At 40.3% G+C, this 26264-nt stretch overlaps 5 protein-coding genes and 6 non-coding genes across 11 annotated transcripts; all 11 read right to left on the bottom strand.

The window, feature by feature from the left end:
• Window positions 1-113: 113 nt before the first annotated feature.
• Window positions 114-184, bottom strand: trnan-guu (transfer RNA asparagine (anticodon GUU)). The gene has a single exon. It is a non-coding gene; the product is annotated as a tRNA-Asn (tRNA).
• Window positions 185-563: 379 nt separating this feature from the next.
• LOC145548875 (uncharacterized) lies at window positions 564-7719 on the bottom strand. Its single transcript, XM_081599939.1, has 13 exons — window positions 7274-7719; window positions 6707-6856; window positions 6515-6601; window positions 6272-6397; window positions 5874-6113; window positions 5308-5789; window positions 4879-5206; window positions 3670-4471; window positions 3343-3552; window positions 2888-3222; window positions 2165-2353; window positions 1968-2072; window positions 564-1864 (listed from the first exon to the last, which is right to left on the bottom strand). The coding sequence occupies exons 2-13, from the start codon at window positions 6854-6856 to the stop codon at window positions 836-838; spliced, it is 4083 nt and encodes a 1360-aa protein (XP_081456065.1). The 5' UTR covers window positions 7274-7719; the 3' UTR covers window positions 564-835.
• Window positions 7720-7985: 266 nt separating this feature from the next.
• Window positions 7986-8059, bottom strand: trnan-guu (transfer RNA asparagine (anticodon GUU)). The gene has a single exon. It is a non-coding gene; the product is annotated as a tRNA-Asn (tRNA).
• Window positions 8060-8315: 256 nt separating this feature from the next.
• On the bottom strand, window positions 8316-8389 carry trnan-guu (transfer RNA asparagine (anticodon GUU)). Its single transcript has one exon. It is a non-coding gene; the product is annotated as a tRNA-Asn (tRNA).
• A 256-nt stretch (window positions 8390-8645) lies between these two features.
• On the bottom strand, window positions 8646-8719 carry trnat-ggu (transfer RNA threonine (anticodon GGU)). The gene has a single exon. It is a non-coding gene; the product is annotated as a tRNA-Thr (tRNA).
• Window positions 8720-8979: 260 nt separating this feature from the next.
• Window positions 8980-9053, bottom strand: trnat-ggu (transfer RNA threonine (anticodon GGU)). Its single transcript has one exon. It is a non-coding gene; the product is annotated as a tRNA-Thr (tRNA).
• Window positions 9054-9313: 260 nt separating this feature from the next.
• On the bottom strand, window positions 9314-9387 carry trnan-guu (transfer RNA asparagine (anticodon GUU)). Its single transcript has one exon. It is a non-coding gene; the product is annotated as a tRNA-Asn (tRNA).
• A 907-nt stretch (window positions 9388-10294) lies between these two features.
• Window positions 10295-13207, bottom strand: LOC103480232 (uncharacterized). The gene is made up of 6 exons (XM_008435110.2): window positions 13105-13207; window positions 12666-13013; window positions 12266-12589; window positions 11417-11527; window positions 11309-11337; window positions 10295-11231 (listed from the first exon to the last, which is right to left on the bottom strand). Exons 1-6 carry the CDS (start codon window positions 13142-13144, stop codon window positions 11112-11114), a joined length of 972 nt encoding a protein of 323 aa, XP_008433332.2. The 5' UTR covers window positions 13145-13207; the 3' UTR covers window positions 10295-11111.
• Window positions 13208-15443: 2236 nt separating this feature from the next.
• On the bottom strand, window positions 15444-18498 carry LOC103480240 (uncharacterized). Its single transcript, XM_081599145.1, has 8 exons — window positions 18003-18498; window positions 17493-17542; window positions 17181-17369; window positions 16382-17080; window positions 16154-16270; window positions 16020-16054; window positions 15822-15926; window positions 15444-15720 (listed from the first exon to the last, which is right to left on the bottom strand). The coding sequence occupies exons 3-7, from the start codon at window positions 17221-17223 to the stop codon at window positions 15825-15827; spliced, it is 996 nt and encodes a 331-aa protein (XP_081455271.1). The 5' UTR covers window positions 17224-17369; window positions 17493-17542; window positions 18003-18498; the 3' UTR covers window positions 15444-15720; window positions 15822-15824.
• Window positions 18499-19345: 847 nt separating this feature from the next.
• On the bottom strand, window positions 19346-21175 carry LOC103480231 (uncharacterized). The gene is made up of 5 exons (XM_081599143.1): window positions 21009-21175; window positions 20228-20926; window positions 20005-20130; window positions 19891-19934; window positions 19346-19769 (listed from the first exon to the last, which is right to left on the bottom strand). Exons 1-5 carry the CDS (start codon window positions 21061-21063, stop codon window positions 19662-19664), a joined length of 1032 nt encoding a protein of 343 aa, XP_081455269.1. The 5' UTR covers window positions 21064-21175; the 3' UTR covers window positions 19346-19661.
• Window positions 21176-25004: 3829 nt separating this feature from the next.
• On the bottom strand, window positions 25005-25866 carry LOC145548874 (uncharacterized). Its single transcript, XM_081599938.1, has 2 exons — window positions 25232-25866; window positions 25005-25150 (listed from the first exon to the last, which is right to left on the bottom strand). Exons 1-2 carry the CDS (start codon window positions 25776-25778, stop codon window positions 25005-25007), a joined length of 693 nt encoding a protein of 230 aa, XP_081456064.1. The 5' UTR covers window positions 25779-25866.
• Between the last annotated feature and the right edge of the window lie 398 nt (window positions 25867-26264).

Here is a 26264-nt window from a genome sequence, read left to right as displayed (position 1 = left end):
CTCAGTTATTGACTGAAGCAAGTATTTCCAAAGGTGGCGGCAAAGAACTTTGGCCAACAATCAGTGCTAGTCAACCTCAGAACATCCGTTGGATTTTCTAGATTAAAGACGCACGTCCCTGGGTGGGCTCGAACCACCAACCTTTCGGTTAACAGCCGAACGCGCTAACCGATTGCGCCAAAGCTGGGGAACAATAGTCTGCTTGGGGGGGGGAAGAAGGGGAAAAAAGGGGGGGAGAAGAAAGGGGAAGAGTGAGGCCAATCCCAGAGTCGCGAGTTCGATCCTACCAGTCGCCATACAATGTTTGAGTGAAAAGATTTCCCACAATCAATGTTCAAGTGTTATGAAGTAACAGCTGTTTTTTTGTATCTTGAAAACATTTTAAATGCTTTTTTTTACAGATAGTGTTAAAATATACTATATACTTGATACAGTCTATTTTAATGTCCTTAATTATACCCAGTGCTTATTTTCATTTTTCACAGCAAAACAATAATAAAAACTAAAATATTCTTGCAAGTGTCTTTCCTAAAGTACTTTTTGAGTGAAGTGAATATCTTTTTTCTAGTGTATGCTTAAAATTATTACCAATAATTCAGAATTTGAATCAGCTAACATTTACTCACAGTAAAAGACCATAGACCTTATCGGTTTCAAAGAACCAAATATTTATTCATCAACAATTAAGACAGTGAATGAAACATTTTTAGTTAGTCCAAAAACATTGTAGCATAATGACAATATCAATCGAAAACAAAATAAATAACACTCTGAACTAAATAAAAACTATATACAATGAAACAGTTTGTGAAGTTATTTAAATTAAAGAAAACATTTATTTTTTCTTTTTAATTTGTTCCAGCCACTGCTCTTTAGTTAGACTTTCATTAGAGGGACAGTAAATTTGCCCTCTATATTGGCTGTGTCCTGTTTCAGCAATTCTAAACTGCCCGCATTTTTTGCATGTATTGTGCAAAACTTTGCGTGTCAGTTTTCGAGGTTCTCTACCAGGTTCAGCAGGGGCTGCTCTGGGAGCCAGAACAGGGGCCACAGCAGGGGCCAGAGCAGAGCCCAGAGCAGGGGCCACAGCATAAGCATGTGGAGGAGGGGTGGAGAGGCTCCACAAACTCTGTTGCTGTTGGGTAGTGAGGATAACAGATCCCTGTGGTACCACTGGAGTAATTGCCACTACCTGAGGCCTTTTGGGTGGGGCAGGGAGAAGCTGCCGCTGTCCTGATGGATTTGTCCCATCAGTGAATTGTAGCTTTCTTTTTAATTTTGACTGCCCCACAGTGTTGGATGGTAGCCTGTATGTATGCAGTGGCCCTGAATGTGGTACGCCGTAATGCGGACGTATATTTGCAGGCAGAAGTGGGTCAGCAGCTACAGAAAACCGGCTGGGAAGGTTTAGCCCTTGAAGTACCACAGCGGTTTCTTGCCTTTTGACCCTTCTGTTATGCCACTGAACCAGGGTGGTGTAGCTCACATCCACTAGCTGCAAGTTTGTCTGCCCCATCACAGGTCCATTTGCTAGAACGAGCTGCCTGATCTTCCTATAGTCTTGAAGGATTAAATCCCACCTGGAGACTGTGCCTGCCCCTCTTTTCTTTGGACTACGATGGATATTGCACAGCCGGACAAAGATGGTCTCCACCAGGCGGCAGCAGTCTGGCCATTGGGCAGATGGGGCTGGAGTGGTTAAAGCATGCCTCTTCACACTTTCAACCCCAGGAGTAAATTCCTGCCTCTTCTTGGGGGACCTAAACCTCCCAGTGTTCAATCTCTCTTGATGCCTTGCAGCAAATACCACCCTCTGTTTATCAAACTCCAGCAGGTTCTGCCACAGAGCAACAATGCAGCTCACCTAAACAGGAAAATAAAACAATTATACATGAGGACACAGCAATATGCAAGTGAGGTGAAAGGCGTGTGCATGTCTGCAGCAAGCAACAACGTATGTTACTGACCTCCTGGTTGGTCAGCACCAGTGAGGTTTTGCTCCTTAGCTCCACCAGATACTCAGCCAAGCTGTCAACTTTGTCCAGGCCTGGTACACCGACCTCATCTAAACCCTGAGAAAACATAAACAACATAAAAAATGTAGAAGTTATTTGAAGTTTTATTTTATTTTTCTTCAATTCTACAGCTTACAATGAATGCCCACCTCTGACATAGGCACTGCAATGCCAGGCTGGGTGGAGGCAGCGGACTGGGTGGAGGGAGCTGGCTGGATGGAGGCAGCGGGCTGGGTGGAGGCAGCAGACTGGATGGAGGGAGCTGGCTGGGTGGAGGCAGCTGGCTGGGTGGAGGCAGCAGACTGGATGGAGGGAGCTGGCTGGGTGGAGGCAGCTGGCTGGGTGGAGGCAGCAGACTGGGTGGAGGGAGCTGGCTGGATGGAGGCAGCGGGCTGGGTGGAGGCAGCAGACTGGATGGAGGGAGCTGGCTGGGTGGAGGCAGCGGGCTGGGTGGAGGCAGCGGGCTGGGTGGAGGCAGCAGACTGGGTGGAGGGAGCTGGCTGGATGGAGGCAGCGGGCTGGGTGGAGGCAGCAGACTGGATGGAGGGAGCTGGCTGGGTGGAGGCAGCGGGCTGGGTGGAGGCAGCGGGCTGGGTGGAGGCAGCAGACTGGGTGGAGGCAGCGGGCTGGATGGAGGGAGCTGGCTGGGTGGAGGCAGCTGGCTGGGTGGAGGCAGCGGGCTGGGTGGAGGCAGCGGGCTGGGTGGAGGCAGCAGGCTGGATGGAGGGAGCTGGCTGGGTGGAGGCAGCTGGCTGGGTGGAGGCAGCTGGCTGGGTGGAGGCAGCAGACTGGGTGGAGGCAGCGGGCTGGGTGGAGGGAGCTGGCTGGATGGAGGCAGCAGACTGGATGGAGGGAGCTGGCTGGGTGGAGGCAGCTGGCTGGGTGGAGGAAGCTGGCTGGGTGGAGGCAGCTGGCTGGGTGGAGGCAGCTGGCTGGGTGGAGGCAGCTGGCTGGGTGGAGGGAGCTGGCTGGGTGGAGGCAGCGGGCTGGGTGGAGGATTCGAGCTGTGATGTAGCAGAGAAAATGGTCTCATCGTCTAGCTCTGATACTAGAAAATCCAAAGCTTCCTCATCCACAAAGCCTTCATCTTCCTCCGCTACATTAGCCTCCACATCTTCCAGCAGAACATCTGTCTCTTCTGAGTCAGGCTCGGCTTTCAGTGGCTTTCCTGTTTGACTTAGAAGGTAGTCAACGCCCAGTAGCTCACCTATGGAAAATCGCAAACACATTGATAGTAAAACAGTCCTAAACATGTTATATTAGTGATTTTTTTATACTGTAGTTTATCTACAACTGTTTTTCCTTCACATATTTCATTTTGTAATACCTGTGTACTTTGAAGGAGGCATAAATTGTGGGACGTACTCTCGTCCCAGCACCTTCAAGCTGTTCTGATTTATGGACTGAGTCATGTCTCCAGCATATGTCAGAAGAGACGATGGTTTGTTGGTCACTGCTGCAGAACCCCGATCCTGATTCCATCTATTCAGGCCTTCCAGGAGGTAGAGCTGGAAATTCAGCAAGTTTGCACTGGTTCCTGGAAAAAAAGCAAAAAAACAAAACATCATATTAATGTCTTTGAAACAATACTGGTTGATCCAGTTTTTCAAAAATATACAGTAAAGGGTTATAGTCATGTTAGAAAGCGACATACCTGGAATAAACCTGTTTAAATGACAGTGAAATGACTCCAGGGATGTAGAGCCTCGTGAACAGCGGTAACGTATCAACTTGATTCCGCTCTTGTTGACACTGCCCACCTCAGTGTACAACTGAATCCCTGGTACATCCTGAATGCATTTCACATGCCGTTTTTGGACAGCCCAGATGTGTTTCATTCTGACTTCATCCAGCAAGGGAACTCCCATCAAATCTCTCCCTTTTGGACCATTCAGCTCCTCCAGCAGTCGTTCAATAAAGACAGTAGTGATGTCGTCTCCCCGTGTCCTCCTACGGCAGAAAGTACTCAACTCCTTCTTTGTTATCTGCCTGTCCACCATGGTGTTGGTTATACCTGGCCTCTGTTCCTGCTGGAGCTGCCTTTCTTTGGCTCGTCGAAGAAGGTCAAGGTCCCCTGCATCCCACTCAAAAATGCAGGAGGACAGTGCCCGCATGAAAGCAGGATACAGAGGGTGAGCATCCGTGGTACAACCTACAGCCAGCCTCCGCATAAAGTGCCAAATGTCCAGACGAATGTAAATATCTGGCCATTCTCCAAATCTGCCCTGCAGCTTGCTGAGGCCCTCACTAACACAGCAGCCACAGTCCACATATAGCACCTTTGGAGGTGCAGCCCCAGCCTGGCGATACCGCTCCATCAGTCCTGCAGCCATTTTGTCCAGTCCTGGACCCTCCTGGACAGTCAGGACACTATTCAATATTTGGCCCAGCTCATTGCTGACTGACGACACCCACAGAGCTGTTCCTTTGCTGTGGCCAGCCAGCTTTTTGGTGATCTACAATAGAAAATGTGGAATTAAATCTTGCTGTTTCTCGTGTCTATAGAAACCACTGTCTGCTGTGGTTTCTATAGAAACCACTGTCTGAATGAAATTCTACAATTTCATTCTACAATTTCATTCATTGTAGAATGAAATGTTATGACATTTCATTCTACAATGAAAATGTCATAACATTTTCATTGTAGAACAACAAACTTTTTCACAACACGTTTAATTGTTTAAACTGAAATAGAAAACAAAAAAGTTATCCCAAATTTTTTTTTAAATTATTAGTGTTTTAAATTTAATAGTGTACAACTTTTTTTTTTCAAGTAGGATATAATACTAATACTAATACTAATAATAATAATAATAATAATAATAATAATACTGATAATTATCATCATGACCTGGTTACTAACCTTTTTAGTGGAGTCCAGCTTCAGAACTGTCCCCAAGGTGGAGGTGATGCTGGCCTTTATGTGGTCTATGCGTGACAGAATATCTCTGCCATACACAGACAACAACCAGCGATCAGTGGGGATGTCAGCTGGTTCTGGGGGCTCCTGGCACACCACCGGGAAAAGGCTGGGTCTATTTACAAAGTTAGCGCACTCCTCCAGGTAGTGCCCCAACCTGTTCAGCCACTCCTCCCCGTGGTTTTCTTTCAGCTGCTTCAGCAGCCGCGCTGAACTGTTGCCCTGCGTTCTGTCTCTCATCAGCCTGATCACTCGTATGTCACAAGCATACCTGGAAGGCAGATTAACAAAGTATTTATTCCGCAGTAACATTTACATGCAATTTAATATCTTCATTCCTCCAGTTAGCATTTTACTAAATGTTTTACTCACTTTTGGGTGAGGATGAGCCGAAATAGTTTCTGGTGTGGCAAGTCCAGTTGGTCTCGGATGCTCTGGGATGTTGATAGATATGTGAGATTACACCCGCTGCACCTGAGTGTCTCCGTCACCAGGAGGTAATACCTATCAACATCCAGGACCTTCCGAGCCCTCTTGTGGATGCCAGCACCTGTAAGATGATTTCCACAAGCTTGGCAGAACACCCTGACCTTCCACTGATGGTAGGGCATCCATACCAGGAGCCGATGTGAAAAAAACCTCTCAGGTGTCGGCACCTGATGGTAAATGAGGGCCGGTGCAGGAGGCTCGTACCACAGCTTTAAATCTGGGCGCAGTTTGCCAGATTTAAAGAGGGTATTTGAGATCCATCTTTGATCCTGCACAGGGATGGTTTTCCTCATTTCACTCGGCAACCAGAAAGAAGCTGCATCACCACCTGCAGCTAGTTTTAACAGAGACGTTGAAGGCTCTTCCTAAAACCAACAGAACATAAATATGTTTGAAAACAGATATCTTAGAACTGCATTACTTTAATGAATATACACTGCTGTACTCACAGCTGCAACTGTCTCGCTGGAGTGTGTCTGGGAGGATGGAGCAACACTTGGGCTCCTCACAGAGGGTGGAGGGGGACTTGGGCTCCTCACAGAGGATAGAGAGGGACTTGGGCTCCTCACAGAGGATAGAGAGGGACTTGGGCTCCTCACAGAGGATAGAGAGGGACTAGGTGTCTTCCGGGCCACCAAGTTGGGCTTCACTGAATCCGAAAGAGAACCCCCAAAATGGGACTTAGTGAACTGAAATGAGAAATGTACAATCATGTGAAGTAAATACTTTATAAATCACTCCATCAAAAATAAGCACAAGAAAATGTTTTGTTCAAAAACTATGATAGTTTGTTGCCATGACAGAATCAATGATATAAAGTATTGAGCAAACAAACAAGAACATTTACCCTTGACAAAGATGGAGGGGACCTCAGGAAACAGTGAGTGGCTGTTGCTGTATCACCAGACGTAGATTGTGAAGCCACAGACTGTGGGGTCAAGGAAGGAGGTGCAGAAGGAGGCTGCAGTGCAGGCTACCAAAACAAAGATATTGTAAAAGTCACCATTCACCAGAATTGCAAGAGACAAGACATAGCTTCAAATTTGACTAAAAAGTGATTGTTATTAGATATTATTTTAAACCAGCTTACTTTATCAGTGTGAAAGCCACAGTCACAAGTGACAGACGCTCCAAAAAGGGTGGTCTGTCCCCGAACTTGCATGGGGCATTTTTCTATCTGAAACAGTGTAACATAATCTTATTAATGACAGCTACTCAAGTCTGTCCCTTTTTATAAACATATCTACACACACAAGTGAATGAAACAGTGACTTCACTTTACCTTCTGATAGATGTCATGCCATTTCTTCTGCCTTGGGGCTGGTCTATTCCCTGCATTGGAAGGCCAAACCCCAGTGCTGGCAAATGCCTTAAGCCTTGCCATCCACTCCCCATCCCCCATACCTTTGTGGCTCTTTGGCTTGGTGCTCATCTGAAGATAACATTGTGAATTAGCAGAATCAAATTCCATAAACTAATGATGCACTTTGTGCACAACTAACAATGGGTATGACATAAAAGCATTTAAAAGTAAAATCAAAGCCATAGTTTTCTGTGCTCATAGTGAGGTAAAAAAAAAAAAAAAAAAAAACTATCAACCTCGATCGATCGATCGATCGAGGTCGGGCTATATATAGCTTGATATCTATGTATACATTTACATTTTAACTTAAAGTGTTACTACTATATTATAAAATAAACTGTGTCCTTACTCTTTCACTCAGAACATGACATCAATATGTCGCCCTTTTATTGAAAGCACAATATATTATTGTAGCTGATGTAAAATTATAAATACGAAATCTGTTTGAACGACAACAGACAATAAACAATATTAATAGGTACTCACAGTAATATCGTTAAGGTCGACAGATCGATGATGTGATGACGAATCCTTCTCTTTCCTTCTTCAACGAAGCTAGGCTACTGACATCTGACTTTTAGAATCTTCCAACGGTTGTCACTTTTAAAAATAAAATCCGATTTTTTTTGCTTGTGGTGGGGGGGCGAGAGGGCGTCTGGGGGATCACGGTGATTGGGCATGTTCCATTGTGAACTCGAACATTGATAGGTTCGCATGTCGCCACGGTGATTGGCCGATTTCCATTGTGAGCTCGGACATTGATAGGTTCGCATGTCGCCACGGTGATTGGCCGATTTCCATTGTGAGCTCGGACATTGATAGGCTCGGTCCATTATGAGGCGGTACGCCATTGGCTAAACCGTTCAATGTGAGAATGGAAGCTGGGCAAGGCCATTGGAGGAGAAACATAGACTTACGTGAGCGAAGTAGCGCCACAGAGACGATGTGCTGTTTACTATTGCTGCACTCACAAGCGCCACGTTTCGCGACAAGCAGTGTATGATTCTAGAGTCTTGTTTCCACAGGTGAAAGGTCAAAAGATGGAACAATCCAGAAATTCCCTTTGGTCAATGTCTTTTTCATGCCTCAATTATTTACTGATGCAAGTATTTCCAAATGTGGCGGCAAAGAATTTTGGCCAACAATCAGTGCTAGTCAACCTAAGAACATCCGTTGGCTTTTCTAGAATAAAGACACACGTCCCTGGGTGGGCTCGAACCACAAACCTTTCCGTTAACAGCCGAACGCGCTAACCGATTGCGCCACAGAGACGATGTGCTGTTTACTATTGCTGCACTCACAATCACAACGTTTCTCGAGAAGCAGCGTATCATTCTAGAGTCTTGTTTCCACAGGTGAAAGGTCCAAAGATGGAACAATCCAGAAATTCCTTTCGTTCAATGTCTTTTTCATGCCTCGATTATTGACTGAAGCAAGTTTTTCCAACCGTGGCGGCAAAGAATTTTGGCCAACAATCAGTGCTAGTCAACCTCAGAACACAAGTTGGCTTTTCTAGAATAAAGAGACACGTCCCTGGGTGGGCTCGAACCACCAACCTTTCGGTTAACAGCCAAACGCGCTAACCGATTGCGCCACAGAGACGATGTGCTGCTTTCTATTGCTGCACTCACAATCGCCACGTTTCTCGACAAGCATTGTATGATTCTAGAGTCTTGTTTCCACAGGTGAAAGGTCAAAAGATGGAACAATCCAGAAATTCCCTTTGGTCAATGTCTTTTTCATGCCTCAATTATTGACTGAACCAAGTTTTTCCAACAGTGGCGGCAAGTAATTTTGGCCAACAATCAGTGCTAGTCAACCTCAGAACATCCGTTGGCTTTTCTAGAATAAAGACACACGTCTCTGGGTGGGCTCGAACCACAAACCTTTCGGTTACCAGCCGAACGCGCTAACCGATTGCTCCACAGAGACGATGTGCTGCTTGCTTGCTTTTGCTGCACTCACAAGCGTCACGTTTCTCGACAAGCATTGTGTGATTCTAGAGTCTTGTTTCCACAGGTGAAAGGTCAAAAGTTGGAACAATCCAGAAATTCCCTTTGGTCAATGTCTTTTTCATGCCTCAATTATTGACTGAAGCAAGTATTTCCAACCGTGGTGGCAAAGAATTTTGGCCAACAATCAGTGCTAGTCAACCTCAGAACATCCGTTGGCTTTTCTAGAATAAAGACACACGTCTCTGGGTGGGCTCGAACCACAAACCTTTCGGTTACCAGCCGAACGCGCTAACCGATTGCTCCACAGAGACGATGTGCTGCTTGCTTGCTTTTGCTGCACTCACAAGCGTCACGTTTCTCGACAAGCATTGTGTGATTCTAGAGTCTTGTTTCCACAGGTGAAAGGTCAAAAGTTGGAACAATCCAGAAATTCCCTTTGGTCAATGTCTTTTTCATGCCTCAATTATTGACTGAAGCAAGTATTTCCAACCGTGGTGGCAAAGAATTTTGGCCAACAATCAGTGCTAGTCAACCTCAGAATATCCGTTGGCTTTTCTAGAATTAAGACCAACGTCCCTGGGTGGGCTCGAACCACAAACCTTTCAGTTAACAGCCGAACGCGCTAACCGATTGCGCCACAGAGACGATGTGCTGCTTACTATTGCTGCACTCACAGGCGCCACGTTTCTCGACAAGCATTGTATCATTTCCACAAGTGAAAGGTCAAAAGATGGAACAGTCCAGAAATTCCCTTCGGTCAATGACTTTTTCATTCCTTGATTATTGGCTGAAGCAAGTATTTTCTAACGCGGAGGCCAGTGCTTTTATTATTATTTCCTTTATAAATATTCATTTATTTTTCCTATTAAATTATCGTGTTAAATGTGTGTATGATTTTAATACCTAATGTTACAAAAATTTGACTTGTGTAAAACAATTCATGTCCACTTTTTTTTTTCTTTATGTTTCTATGTTTTACTTGGCAATATAATATAATATTACCCACTTACACTTTCAATGACTCTATGGCTTTATATTATTATATATTTGATGAATACATACCATCATATTTTTTTCTTTGCAAAAATACGCAAGAGTTGTATTTTACTGATTTGAATAAGTATCAAGTTTACTCACAACAGATTATTCTACTTTTTGTGAATTTCTTTCAGAAAATCTATCTCATCAATAAAATGGTTTGTTCTGAGTAACTGTCAACTTCACAAACAGAATCCTTTAAAAGTAAATCTTTATGAAGATTCGAAATTTGTTTTTCACTTATAACCATTTTTTCGTTTACTTTTTTTCCAAACCAGGGGTTTGCTGTGTTTCTAACTCAGCCTGGGAGCTTGGATCTGGGAGGCCAACCAGAAATGGCTTTTCTGAAAATGCTTTTTGTAAAATGTCAGAGTTGAGCAGCTTGTTGATTGCATAGATAATAATAATATGAAACCATAAATTTAAAAACAAAAGAATTTTACTTGTGGAATTAAAACAGTGTTTAAAAAATAATCAAATCTACTGTGTGTATCTATTTATTGAAACCGTTGAATAAAAATCTATCAGCAAGTGTTTATTGAACAAGCAACTTATAAGAAACAAAGCAAATATTGGAGAACAAAAAACCTTCTAACTATCCAGTCCTTATACATCATGAAGAGAAATAAATCAGTTTTCAGACTGTTGTCAGACATCAAAAGCCGAGGTCTGGACCACATTATTAGCTTAAGATGTGTTGCAAACCCAATCCTCCCCACTGCTTCTTCATCTGTGGTTCATTCTCAGCTCTCCTTCTTCTCCTTCCCATCTTCTATGCCTTTCTGTACCTTCCGATCCATGTCTTCTCTTCCACAGCTTTACATTTCCTTGCATTATCCCGTTGCCCTTTTACATCTCCACAGCCACTTTTCACACTGTCCTTGTCTGATGCTTTAAGACAACAATGGTAAAACTTTATAGCACTTTCAGAAATAAATCATAGTGTTAGAACGCAAACATAATACAAAAAAATTCAACAGCAACACATGTTCAAGCAGGTTCTGAAGGGCTTTAGTTTCCATAGAGATCCATCCATCCATCCATCCATCCATTTTCTTACACCCTTATCCCATTGAGGTAAGAGTGCAAGAGGGTGTCCAGGGTGTCATACTGGTCAGGTCGGCAGGCCATCACAGAGTTTCCATAGAGATTGCTGTACTAATCACTGCACAACATTCCATTCAATTCGTCGATATTTAATTATCACCATCCCTGTGATATTCTTGATTTTTCTGTTGCTATCTTAATCAGTTATGCCTTACTGTTAAAGACATATATTTAACAATATTCAGTATTTCTGCTTTGTCTTTAGTCCAAGATGGTTCTGTTCTTCAGCTTCTAGTGTCAGAATAAACCACACTGTCCACAGTGCTGTACGTCACCGTGGACGATTGGCAATCGACGCTTCGGTGGGGCGAAGACAAACTCGAATAGATGACGGATTCTGCAGTCTGTAAGAGGCGGTTTTATGAAATAATCATTCGAATTAACATATTTGCTGTAGCATAATATGAAAAGATGAACTCACCTGATCAACAAAAGATCTTTTCGGGGCCCCTGGAGAATGATTAAATGTGAAACCTCTGATCAACTCAATGCAAACATTTATCTGATTTTTGTGCATAGTTTTACATACGAGCAGACGCTTTCCTCTGGGATTTACAAAGCATCCAGAAAAGGAGGAGAGTCATGATCCCAAAAATGATGTTTGACGTCACCAGAACAACAACAGTTGGATTCAGTGAACCTTCAAACAGAAGGACACATAGAGAATAAACGCACATCTAAATAAATCAGAACGTCATCGAAAATGTAATGTGTTTCAGTCAGGGAAAACGTGTTGAAATAGTGTACATTTTAAATACTCTCACATATTTTTAGTGAAATATGTTGTCATTCTGATTAATTACAGTAACATAGGCTAATTCTGCTGGTTTCCTACGCTCAGTTATGACTTCTCTCCACACCTCTTCAATGTGTTTTGCTTCTATGTTGCTTGTGAACTTTTTTTTTTCTTCACCAGACTTTTTATCTTTCAATTAATATCTTTTGATATATAAATGTGTGAACAGGCAGCTAATTTACAATGGTTAACTGTGACTTATCCTTCTTATAGATGATGTCAGTCACTTTCTGTTGGAAAACTGTTAAGTCAGCAATCTTCCATATGACTCGTGTAGGTCATGATTTGGACATAATATACTTTATGTTTCTTCTGTTTTTGTTTTATCAAAAATGTTACATGAAAAAAAATTTATTCTGATCTGTAAGCCAGTAATCATCAAATTCAATGTATATAAAGGCTTTGTGTGCAATAAATCTGTACATTTCAAAGGTTGAGCCGAATTTCTATAATCTCGTTTTTATTATTGAACCGATTTGAAGTGCACTGCTGGATTAAAACCTGGCTGCTATGTATATATATTCCACATAAAATCAAATTAATCTTGTCATGAACAATACATATATTTAGTGACTTTCTTACTGTTAAAAACCATGGTCACATTTCCAAAATGTGTCTGTCCACACACGGTGGCGGCGCAGTAGTAGGTTCCACCTCCGTCAGAGTCGACGTCTCTGATGAAGAGCTTGTGCTCGCAGGTCATTTCTCCGCGCTCGGTCCTCCTACAGGAGTCGTCTGTTTTCCCAGACACGTGAATAACTTCTGGAGCGGAACGCTGAGAGGTTTTCAGCCACATGACCCCAGTGTCCTCTGCTGTGCACTGAGTGGCGTGGAAAGTACAGCTGAAAGGCACGGCGTCCTCTGACCCGACTGGCGGCTGGACATCAGACTGGTTCAGCTTCACACCTTGGAGAAGAAATCAGATCTGCTGTGATCAGAAAAGCCAACTAAAACTAAATCGATATAAGAATAAACTGAATACCTTTTAGCATCAACAAGGTTCCTGACCCAAACTGAATGTCAGTTAGCCGCAAAACTCCACAGAAATACGTCCCAGCGTCATCCCAAGACGCTGCTGATATGGTCAGGTGATTATTGTTCCCATTGGAGTTTACTGAGTAACGATGTTTCAGTTCATCAACACTAACTACACTCCAATTGTAGCGAGAAGAATACGTTGCAATCACCTGCAGTCTTCTGTCTGCTGTAAGTTTGTACCACACTCTGTTATTAATTATACTCTTTATAAAGCATTCGATGGTCACTGATTCTCCAATCTTCAGCGTTTGTACAGAAACAGGCTGAGAGACGTCACTGAACTCTGCTTCACCTGCAACAAAACACACAGGAAATGATCACTTTTGTGCACAGAGGGAGAAAAAAGATTTCCTTCAATCTACATTTTTTTTGTTTGTACTCACACAAATAACAGAGCAGGAGCACGGTCGCAAAGAAAACCATCTTCACATCTGCTTCTGTACTTCCACTTATTTGCAGCAGTCAAGCCCAACTGAAGTGGCAGAAAATTACCATGCGTAGTCTTACCAACACCAGGCTGTTCTACATTCTGCCACATCTATCAGCTCTGATTGGTTCGTAAAATTTAGCACAGAAAAGCATGATTTGCTGATTCCTGAGGAAGCAAACATAGCAAGAAAACAAAAGTGGTTATTTAAAGCAGCTGAATGAGTCAGACTGTCGTGAGAATTCTGGCCTTGTTTTGTCTTCCAGTAGTTAGGGCAGCAAAATGAGACATTTATGGGTTTTAGTGAGAAACAAGCAAGCAAGAGAAATGATATAGAGTAGAAATGTTTAACATCAAAACTTCATCATTGTGTTCAGTTAATTATATAACAGTCACAATAAATAGAAAGTACTATTCCTTTAAATTCTAATTGTACATGGAGATTTATTTTTTCTTCAGCTTCTTAGTTTATCAAAACTTTGATTTTGGTTTTATCTTTGATTGAGATGAATGAAGGTCTATCATAATTTATGTTAATTTGTCCTGTCATGAGTAAGTTGTGCAAAGGAGATGCAAACATGTTCCAAAAATATATATATTCTCAAGCAATTTTTTATTTAATTTTTTTACCAATTAAACCTCACTTCGTTGTTGACATTTGAACTTTAGGAGCTGATCATTCAGCACCAGCTGTTGCATTGATTTCTCCAAACTTTGAAACTTGTTTTTACGGTTCACACAGAATGTGCTGCTTCAATGAAAGTAAAACCAAATATTATAACACACATTTGGTACTAGAAATTAATTATAGTAAACACATAAAGTACAAGAATATGTTCAAACCGGCTTGTATGGTAGAATGTCACTTTTTTTGTCTCCCATCACATTTAAGAAGTATCAGCTCCAAATTCAGTTCAAATAGAATAAAACTGAATTAGTTCATCTTAATAGTTCACCGGCTAATTCAAAATCTTAACATTAACTAGATCTTCTATCATTTTATTTTATTTGATTTACTCTTTATGTGTGTTCTTGTGTTTAAATATGTCTGAAATGTTGACAGATTTCAATTTTCACTCCCCTGAAAACACTACAAGGCTGTTGTTCCTCTTTTTATTAAATCCTCACATGGTCTCTGATAAAACTGGGTTAGAAATAACAGAATCATTCATTTTTATTTCTCTGTTGTGCCTACAACAGGTTCCAGTCCCTTGGTCCAGCAGGGTCCAGCTGTAATGGACGTTAACTTGGCAAAATGGATGTTCAGTTTACATGGTTAAAGAAGGACAGTGATGCACAATATCAATCCTGGGTAATCGAAAAAACAAATATGTGTGCAGAACACTTTGAACCGCTGTTGGGCGCAGACACACACAGAGCGGAAACCAACCGCTTGAATTTGAGTGCAAAGGTTGTGAAAAATAAATGCTCCTAAAAATGAACCCTTGCCAGAAATGCATTACTTATTTGAGATGAGGTCAAAACGATTACTTTTCAAAGCATTAACGAATCAATCCTATGCTGCACATTTACACAGGTGGCATAAAAATGCAGAACAGCTCAGGACTGACGCTACAGGCAGCCTCTCAACCACAGGCGGAGAGACATCTAGGACAGTAGGTGTCCTGAATAGGTTATCTCCTCCTCTGATCCCTGCAGAAGTGAAAACAGACGCTTATCTCCAAGCGTAGAGAAAACGCCTTCGACTCTTGGTGTTCCACCTCCATTTTACTGATGTACTTGGCAGATTAGCCTGTGGCTTTCACGCCACAGTGTTTGGATTTTTGTTTAATCTGGAAACAGAGACTTTTTAAGTGCTTCTAATAAATGTCAGCTTTGTCATATATTCTATGTTATTTACTCTCAATTAATAATTCAAATCAATCATTTTGTTGCATAATACTGTTGACACTTTGTTAATAATTAAGCATTAATAACAAAAAAGAAGCCAGTAACTCCATGTATAGACCTTTCTTTTCAGGGTTATACATAAAGGATTGCTGAGTCATTCTACAAACAGTGCAGAAGAAAGCACAAAGACTCTATTTCCATGACAACTGAAACCACTGGGAAGAGATATTCTCTCTGAGAAAAACAATTATCAGTCATAATTTGTAGCTTATGCCGTAGTTGGATGGATTTATTGTGAAAATTATCCAGTAAAGAAACAAACCTTTCCCTTCTCACACTGATACCAGCCGTCCTCTCATTGCGCTTCCACATTAGGTTTTCGCATCACTTTGTCAAATAGGATCAATAAAAACAGCTGGCAAAAACAAATATTGCTACAAAAACTCACGGATGAAAGGCAAGTTTATTTATGTAGCATCATTCAAATGGAAATCAATTCAAAATGCTTTTCAGGACATCCAGGGGAATAATACATGAAAAAAATGATAAGCTTAAAGGCATTGTATTAAAAGAATACTGTTAAAATACAGATATCAAAGATATAAAAAAACAAATGTTCTTAAGTGGGATTGTTAGATCAGTACACCAAAAATATTTTCAGCTCTGAATTAAAGGTTTCTCCACGTCTCAGGTTTTCAAGAAGCAGGAGTTCATTCTGTAACTGATGATAATAATATTAAAGGTATTATAAAATGAAAACCTCGTACCTCTACTACAAACTTAGTACTACATCTTCAAAGACACACATACAGAAATGTCTACCTTCTAATATCTGTAGTAAGCACATTCACTCCAGACTCCGTCCTTCTGTCTCATTGATCTGTTGGTTGCCACGGATACAGCAGTGCGATAGCTCTTTTCTCTTATCTGCAAAAAAACAAAAAACAAAGTGTTTATAGTCATTGCAACATGCAGGAAAACTGTGTCTGGATGAAGTTTAAATGTTAAAGGTTAATTCACCTTCACATGAGCCGGCAGGCGCTTTGGTTGGGGCTCTGCTTGTGACAAAGGAAATGTTTGTTTGATGACAAATCCAAATATTATTAATAAAAAAATCTATAAGTAAAATCAATAACATTTGAAAATTGCGTTACCAGAAGATATGGATTTTGTTTTCTTAATGATCTTGCACACTGACAGAGCCAGTAAAAGACTGAGACAGACAGAGGTGAACGCACAGGCTGCACTCAGAAATATGGTAACTGAGTCATCTGCATAGAGGGAAACAATACAGACAGAGTTCTTACTTGTCTTTTCTTTTGAAATTGCAATTTGAAAGGATTTAATAAGTTTAATTCATAAACTGTGATATCGGTACTCACATGTTGAGTCCAGGTTAGTTGTGTTTCCGAGCAGAATCTGTCCGCAGGAGACGACGGCGCAGTAGTAGTCCACAGCTTCAGACTTATCCAAGCCATTCAGAGGCAGGTCGTACACACAGCTGTGTGCTTTTGTGTTTGCTTTCTTGTCACTCACATTGTCGCTGTTTTTGTAGGTGTAAATCAATTTCAGGAAAGAATCTTGAGAGCCTTTGAACCAGTATAAACCGTGCTCTCCATCATATGTCCCATTTCGTAACGTGCAGCGTATCGTCGCAGAGCCGAACAGCCGGACGTTCTCCGATTTTGACAGGTTTACGACGCCTTCGGTTTTTAAGCCCGATCCTTCCACGTGGACAGTTATGCCCTCCAAGAATTCAAACGCGTGAGAAAACAGACTGACACAGTAGTAAGTAGCCGAGTCGAACATTTGCACATCTAGTATCTTCAGGTGGAATTCGCTGCTGCTGCATTCCAGTTTGAACCGTGGATCTCTGGTGATCAGGTCTCTGGGAAGAGAGCAGTTTTGCTTGTGTTTGTAGAACTCAGCCATGAGCTGGGCTTTTCTCCCCACAGTTTTCTTGTACCAGTAAAAGATCAGTCCGTTATTGCCTTGGTAGAAACATTTCAAGGTCACATTCTGGCCAACATGAACGGATTTAGAATCCAAAGGGGACGACGATGCCAATGCTGCCGAAGGAGCTAAAGAGAAAATTGAAAAGAAAATCAAAAGTGGCTATTTATTACAGCTGAAAACTTTTTAAATATGCTAAAAATCCATGAAGAAAATAGCAATACATACCAACTGTTGCCAAGAACAGATAGAAAACCTTCAGAGTAGTCATTATGTTTAATCCTTGTGTTTACAAATGGGGTCCAACCCACACTTGTATCATTTGCCTCAGTCCTCGCATGCACAAGGGTTAAATGGTTGCGCTGGACTGATACAATCTCTCAGCATGTTCTACTTTCCTATGAGCGAACCTGGATGCTGCCACCCAATCAGAAATGAGGAGGGAGTCAGTAAGCATACCTGGTGTTAATGCTGGGCAGCAGACAGAAGATGTGATGACAGAATTGGTCAAAGTCATTAAAGTCATTTAAAAGTTCTCACTGTGATGAAGATCAACATCAGTGTCAGGGAAAGTCACTGAACTATGGACCCTGTGTAACAAATGTTCATTACATTGATTTGATTTGCATATCATGAGATGCTTCTGTGTTTTATTTTACTGAAAAATCTGTTTTGCATACATGCATTGATATATAGAACCACTTCACATTTGTAAGCCTCTTAACATAGTTTTTTGAAAGTCTTAAAAAGGAATCATCTTAATTTGTGGCAGTAGCATTGTCACTAAGTCATTTGGACAGCACTTAGACTTTGTGAACCATTTAACAAAGTTGGAGCAGACATAAAAGCAGATCTAAGGTAAGAGCGTTCTCTGTCATGCGACTGACTCCCTGTTCTGATCATCGATCTGCATTTAAATTGGATTTAGCTCCAGGGACTGAGAGGCAAGAAGCTGATTTTACATTTGATGAATCGTTTCTTTGGTGATTTGCTCATGTGTTAATAAGTCGGGTGTTAACAAGGAAACACTGGATTTTCGTCCAACCTTACCTGACAGTTCCTGAAGTTGTTTGCCTAAAACCAGCAGAAAACCTTAAAAGCAAAAAAGTTCATTGTACCTATTCCTGGCTGGTAAATATAAGCAAATATTTGAACTGTAATTGGTATCATATTTCCTGACATCAGTTGAGTGGATTGTTCTCTCTTCTCTCTCTTTTTTTTTTTTTTACATATTTAGATCCAAATGTAAAAAAAATAAAATAAAATATATATAATATAAATTTGTTATAAAATTATTACTGATTGCACTTTAAAAATTAGGTAACTTTATGTTATTAAAGGTAAAGTTTAAACAGTAATGATTTCTTGGTTAATGTCAAGTTGTCATAACAAAGACATTTTGAATGTCAACTTTGTATTAAAAGTGTCATAATTTACCGAATGACGCTTTATGACAACAGTCATAAATATTCATGAAGACTTATTCATGTTCATGACAGGTGTTATGTCATGTTTATGAAAGTGTCATGTCAGTCTTATTCACCCCCCTTCAAATAAAGCGTTACCAAAGAAACTTGCAGTTTGCATCGCATCTTCACTTACTTGCTAAAGCTAAGAAATAAATTAATATTTCTACTTATAAATGTTTCTATTAATAGAAATATGTGCAAGCTGAATGTTTCTGTACTATATTCTTAACAGGTTCTCCAAAGCTGCTTATCATCTGGGGTGATTGTGGTGAGTTTGCCTCACAATCAGCAGGTTGCTGGTTTGATACCTGCTCCACCCTCCTTTTGGACACTTCACCTGCCTTGCCTGCTGGTGACGCTGGTGCATAGCAGCCTTCCCTTACTGAGGCTACTATCCAGTTGCTTGCCACCATCAGCATGTAAATGTGTGAACAACTGTAGTGAGAATCGCTTTGGGGTCCTCTGGACTTGATAAGGTGTTTTAACAGTACAAAGCCATTTACCAACTGATTTCAATGTAGACACAATTAATGTATTTAAAGGCACACTTCCTTGTGTGAAATTACTTACAAAAAAATAATAATTTAGCCAAGATTTATGGATGTTTGAAGCGGCCACGTTAATTTGTTTTAGGAGCAACAGCAAACCACTGCACAGTTCAGGAAGGACATGATGGATGTGTTTTGGTATAATTTATGAATATGAAACTCAACACAACCAGAAAAAAGAGAACAAAAGCAAACAATCTTGTGAAGATGCTAACTGGAATTGGTAAAAAATAGTGTCATTATCTATGAGATCTGTGGGCTAATAGGTCACACTCAAAGAGGAAGAAACTGTCACTTGACAGCAGCATAAGAGAGAGAGATTAAAGTTTGCAAATACAGTGAAAGGCTGTTATTTTTCAACACATGCTCAAAGCAGTTGATTTTTGAATTTTATTTTATTTTTAACTTTATTTTTGAGTAAAATGAGGGAAACTTTCAAATCTCACAGAACTGCCCCAACGTTAAAGGATGATAGTGACAGAATCCCAGTATGTTGGTGTTTTCCAGCAGGAAGAACTGGTGCATTTGCCACAATACATGGAAATACTGAAGCAACATTTACAGATGTCAGCCAGGAATGTAAAGTTTGGGATGAAATAGGTCAGGGGCGTCAAACTCAGTTTCATTATACACAATCACTTAAACTCCAAACCTGCCAATTAAAACACATTTAAGACAAAAATCTGCCCAGTCTACTGCTTCATAGAGGAGTAAACACACTCGGTCTCTTGGCTTTTCTTCTGGCTTCTCGATCGGATGGGCTGGTTAACGTTTACAGCAGCGTAATGGAGATTGTCTTCCTAATGACAGGATACATCAGAGTTTATGAACAAATTTTCCTTCAAAACATAGTTATCTGTTCAGGATATTTTGAAGAGACATACATTTTTGTATTCATTAAACACATTCAGTTGTATTTACCTCTCCATCTGCAGCTGGACAAGACGAAGACTTTCCTTGAAATACTGTGAAAGACAAAATATATTTTTTTTAATGAGGAAATGTGAATAACCTGAATACAAACCCAGCAGTTACCTGAAGCTTGGAAGCTGTCTTTGTTGTGTTTCTTGTACATCTTGACGGCCAGTAAAACATTTAGGACGACGGTGAAAATCAAAGCTGCACATAAGAAATACACCAAGACCAGCGAGAACGCCTCACCTGCAGATCCAAACATCAAAAACCCAAAGTTTCACCTTCTCTCTATTTCCAAACAAGCAAAAAAAAAAAAAAGCAATTATTCAGTGTAATAACTCACTTTCCAATTCCAATTTCGTCCCTTTTCCAAAAGCTATCTGTCCACAGGAGTCAACAGCACAGTAATAAGTCCCAACTTGAGACTTTTTTATGTTCTCCATTGGCAGTTTGTACAGACAGGTGTGAGTCTGCGTGTCAGGACTTGTTAGACATTGATCAGCCGTGTCTCCATGGGCGTAAACGAGTCCCGGATCATATTTCGAGGACTTTCTGAACCAGTAAACTCTGTGTTCTTCCCGGCAACTCCCAGTTTGGACCGTACAGTTCAGAGTCACCGAGTCTCCTGGCCGGGCGCTTTCAGATGGCGTCTGGTGGACCGAAGCTTCGCCTCCCACAGCTGAATCTTTCACAACAACTGTAACACCCTTCACAAACGTGAGCAGGAATGAAAGGCTGCTTGCACAGAGGTACGTCCCTGTGTCTGAAGAGTGCAAATCGGAAATGCTTAACTGACTCTTCCCTACTTCAGTTTCCACACTGAATCGCGGCTTGTCTTTGAACGCCCCGTAAAAAGTACTTCCTTTCTCTAATTTGTAACTCATGGAGATCTGCTGCGGTTTCTGTCCCAGGGATTGCTTGTACCAGAAATAACTGGCCTCTTCTTCGTCAAAAGAACATTGTAGAGTCACGCTGCCACCAACATCAGCCAATATAAAGCCTGTCCTGTGATCCACAAATGTTTCCAAGTCATTCATCTCAGCTAAATTAAAGGAGAAAGTAATATTTATATGTTAAATTGGTCACTAGATATACGGTGGTTGAATAGCTAATGCGTTACTCACCCTTGCTCCATAAGAAAACACATGTGAGACAGAAAAGAGTCTCTGAAAGAGTCATCCTGCTGAAATCACCTTATTGAATGAAAAGCACTTTGTCACCCTGCTGAGTGGCTACAAATGGAACATGATCTCATTATCACAGCCACATACAGTAGCAGACTGATCTGAAAGAAAACCCAAGTACCCGAAGTTCGAAAAGGACCCTCCCATTTCAATTTTCAAATGCAGACCAAAAAAAAGAAAGAGAAATGACCAGTTTGGTCAGGTGGAGAAAAAAAGTTTAGTTCTGTGCAGCTGTAGGTGAGAGAGTTGGTATTTTTCTACAGATTTTTAAAACTACTTTTTTAAAAACTTTTAACAAAACTGGATTTGTCAGTTAAAGTTGAGCACAGCTATTTTGTAAACTTATAACTTTTTGTTAGATGAGAATGACAACATGAGGTTAGATGAGGGAAACAATCATGTCTCACAATGAATTAGGCTCAACTAAGCTGCAGTGTTGTTGGTGCAATGCATGTTGGTCTGAGTATTTCAGAAACCGTTCATTTGGTGTTATTTTCTTGGCCAACCATTGATTGAGGTTCACAGAAAATCCTCTCAAAAGTATCCAGCGAGCAATATTTAATGTGAAATGTAAGAGGAGATTCAGCAAATTGGTAGAAGATGACAGAGAGGCAACAGAACACAACAGGAAATATGGATCCATCATGCTTTGTGTCAAAGGTTAGGGCTGGTGATGTAACGACCCATGAACTACATGGGCTTCATATGATCCTTTGATCCTACCAGGTTGGTGTTAAATACTCATGTTTACTATTTTATAACATAACAAACCAAAATTTCAAAGTAAAATCCATAATTCATAAAAAATGAGCAATACATTCTCAAGTGGTCATGTCTACAAATTAATTCATATTTTCTTATTTCTATGCCCCTTGATCAAGTTTTTTTTTCTGTTTTTAGTAGAATGAACCATTAAATGTTTTATACTGAAATTAATAAATTCATACAAAATAACATTTTTATCAATAAATGGCCAACATATTTTCATAAGGTCATATCAACATGTAGAATAACATCAAGCTTGTGTCAAGTTCAAATAATTATTTCTATAAAAAACATATACATGTATACAATATACAAAAATCAATAGTTCAGAAAATAACCAAAATATTCTCAGATGTCTTGAGAATTATTTTAACTTTTCTTTGAGAAAATGTTTGATCCAGGCGCATCGGGGTAAAATAATGTGATTCCACATGAAAACGCGACTCTATGAAAATATTTTGGTCATTTTTGGATGAATTTTAGATTTTTTTTTTGTAACCAGCTAGACGCAAAATAAAATTTGTCAAACTTTATCATAAAATTCCCCACATTTTCATAGAACAATGTATGTGCTTTATGATCTTTCTACACGCAATGGCTTTTGTACAAAAAAATTAACTTTTTTAGCACTTTAGCATTGTTAGCGATACTGACATATATTCAGAAACGTGTTTAAATCCAGAATCAACTAAAGAAACTCTTAAAATGTTCACAGTCGACCTTAATTTTATTCAAAAACTCCTCAAATTCCTCAATCATGACCCAATTCTTTTTCAAAATAAAATACATTTTCTTTATATTACGTGCCATATATAACTATTACTTTATGACACACAAGGGGGCGCTCAAATCTGACTGATATGTGTTGTGTTTAGTATAGATCTGAACACTGTGTCAAAGTTAAGAAATAAAAAAAACTTCATAAATAGCAAAAGTATGTTTTCATATACCTTGATCATTATTATTATTTTCTTTTTATCCATCCCATGTTAGGTTTGATGTCGGGTTTAATGGATCTTCTGTAATATTTTTGGGTCGCCTTTGTTTTTGAACCAAACTTTAACCATCACATAGGCAGCTTTACGTTTTGCCTAGTGATACCTTGATATTTACTCTGATGTACAAAACCATGAAGTCCTTTATTGTTGTCATTCTGGGTAGAAAGAAAGCGAGTAGCTGCACCTGACGGCACCAAAGCAAAGAGTTCCTGCCTGTAACCACAAAGACAAAAAAAACAAAGACACAGAGGTTCATAAATATGCATATCAGTCTCACAAAAACCATATTGAGATCCAATCTACAAAGAGTAGACCACACAGGAAGTTGAACAGATTCTTCAGCTCAGTACACAATTATTTCTCTGTGCAGCAAATTCATAAAATTTTCAAAATAAATCTCCTACTTAGGTGGTTTCTTGACTCTTAAGACCAGGAAGTGATCAAACCTGAGGTTGGCCGGTAAAATTGAAAATGTAGCCAAACACAACAAAGTCCCCTAACTCAGTTTTACCAAAAGGATTGGTTGGTTCAAACAGGTATTTTTTTTGGTAAATGAAATAATCTTTTTCATCTACTCAGATCATCTTCGTCCGACTTAAAAAAAAATAGTAATGATAAAAAAAGAATCCAGCAACAACAGGAAGTATGTAAGAGGTTAAAAAACTTTTTACATCACTGTACATCAGGGTTACAAATAAACAGCAGGCTGAAAACTTTAGAAATATTTAACAGCTTTTATAATATTTTTATATTACATATAATATGTAAAATGTTACATATATTACATATATAACAATATGTAATAATTTCATATTACAAATTGCAACTTAACTCAGTTTCTGTTAAAAACTAGTTTTTTTCTCAGGCTGAGTTTCTTGTATTTTTAGTCAGAGTCACACTTTGAATCTGCAAGGCATCAAACGACTGCTGAGACTTCCTGCCAGAGACCACAAATAGCACAGGGGCTCCAACATGCATGGCCTGTGGAGACTTACCAGCCTCACCAGTCACTGCAGCACATATCGACTTGTGCTACATCCATGCATAATGTCAGTGGTTTGGTTTTTACTGTTAAATGTTCTATGAGCCACCACTGCAGCCTTCACGGTTACCCAGGTTGTTGCACGGTCTCTTCCTGGAACTTTCTAACACTGCAACACTGAGACCAGTTGGTTTTATTCTTTATTTTACACACATTTATCAGAAACATGGAGAGCATTTGTTGAATACTGTGGAGGATATCGGATTTATTTATTCATTTTGTTTCAAATGAATGAAAACTACATGTTCACCATGTCCGGCTCTACGGCTGTAGAGTGGAGTACGTGCACACATCGCTGGCTTCGCTCGGCGTTCTTGATCTGATAACATTCTTCTCACTGACGGTAGCGTAGTGGAGGTTACCTGCATCCACAGAATCCTACTTGTAACAAAAGAGGAGTTTTCAGAACATATCTTGAGATAAATTACACAAAACTTTGTAAAAGTTAATTTTTTTCATGACGGTTGTGGAGAACCTTCCCAACAATCAATTTTATAAACAACAATTTTATTTAATAAATTTAACAACTAAGAAGAGATTATTGCACATTGTATTTGTTGTCTGTTTGAATTTACTATAGTTGTAGATAAATTACTCACTTGGGCTTTTGGAGCTGAAGCAGCTGAACGACCCTCTGGAGGATCTGTTTATGTGAAACAAAAGGGGGAGGGGCTTTATTTGATTTTGTTTTTATTTTAAACACTTTATCTAACAGGTAGAATGATTCTATAAGCATACATCTAGAGAACCAGAACAAATGAAGCTTTTTTTAAATTTTTTATTTTTCTCAATGTGGTTTACTATATCTGATTAAACGTTTCCTCTTGCAGGCCAGGGAGGATTTCCAAGATTATTTCTATTTTCTAAATGTCTGGATGATGTGAGATCAATTTTAGGAGAGTTTTTCATTTCTTCATATACAGAAGTTCACTGTGTCGTGACGTGTGACATCATGGAGAGATTTAAATAAAAAATCACAATCAGGAAAATCAAATAGGTTCTATAAAAATCTGATTGATTGATTGATTGATTGATTGATTGATTGATTGATTGATTGATTGATTGATTGATTGATTGATTGATTGATTGATTGATTGATTGATTGATTGATTGATTGATTGATTGATTAAGTTACAAAGCATGCGACACACCTTCACGATTGCATTTCTGCATCTTGTACAGTTTGTGGGATGTGAACGCCAACAGACCCATCAGGACGATGACGAAGGCCAAAGTTCCTGTCAACACGTACAGCAGGACAGGAGGATCCAGGTTTTCTGTAAGGAGACAGAGGTTAGGAGATCTCACAACCACCTCAACTCATCATGTGAAGGCGTGTTTTCTAAACGATCTGCTACCTTTGTAGTCCAGCTTGGTCCCGTTTCCAAACAGGATGTGTCCACATGAGGCCACAGTGCAGTAGTAGGTCCCAGCGTGAGACGCGTTCAGGTTCTCCAGTGGCAGGTTGTACACACAGGTGTGAGTTTGTCTGTTTGGTTTCATCTCACACTGGGTTCTCCCGTTCCCTTGTGCATAAATGATTCTTGGATTAGATTCATCAGAGTCTTTTAGCCAGTAAACTCTGTGTTCTCCATCGCAGATCCCAGTGTGCACAGTACAGTTCAGCATAGCAGAATCTCCTGGATGAATGGTTTCCAGTTCTGACTGGTAGACCGACGTTTGGAAGTTTAATGCTAAGTCCTTCACCTGGACAGTGATGCCCTCCAAGAAGTGGAACTGGAACGAGTGGCCGCTTACACAGTAGTATATGGCCGAGTCTGACGTTTGGACATTTGAGATCTTCAAGTTGTTTTTGCCGACGCCCGTATCCAGTTCAAACCGTGGATCGTTTTTAAACGGACTTTTCATAGAGCCGTTCCTAGCATGTTTCAAGGATTCCGACATCAGCTGTGGTTTCCGTCCTGGACTTTGTTTGTACCAGTAAGCGCCTATTGCAGAATTTTCCTGATAGGAGCATTTCAGAGTCACATCCTGGCCAACATTAACGGCTTCAAAACTTAAACCTGACGATGACGGTGCCAGACCTGTCGCAAACACTGGAAAGGAAACATTTAAGAATAACAAGTCTGTCTGACGAGTAGAAACACGTTAGAGTCTAACAGAAAACATCACACAACTTACTCAGGTTTCCCAAAAGCAGACATATCGCACAGCCAGCACACAGTGGAAGATCCATTTCTTTAAGGGGTTTTGCTTCACTGATTAGATCTCTTTGGTTGCTCCACTTTCAAGAGACAAGACTGTGTATGATTGGCCCACCATAAAATGTCAGAACACTCACATGTTCTGTGTCGGTAGTTAGTATTCATGCTAAAATCATTTAGTGTTCAGAACAAGTCATGGTATTTTCAGTTTTCAATGTATAAACCT

Source organism: Poecilia reticulata, chromosome 18 (assembly GCF_904066995.2).
Source record: "Poecilia reticulata chromosome 18, P_reticulata-male-v2, whole genome shotgun sequence".
NCBI classification, from domain to species: domain Eukaryota; kingdom Metazoa; phylum Chordata; class Actinopteri; order Cyprinodontiformes; family Poeciliidae; genus Poecilia; species Poecilia reticulata.
Note: the sequence above shows the minus strand (reverse complement) of the source record. Positions and strands in the feature narration are given on the sequence as shown.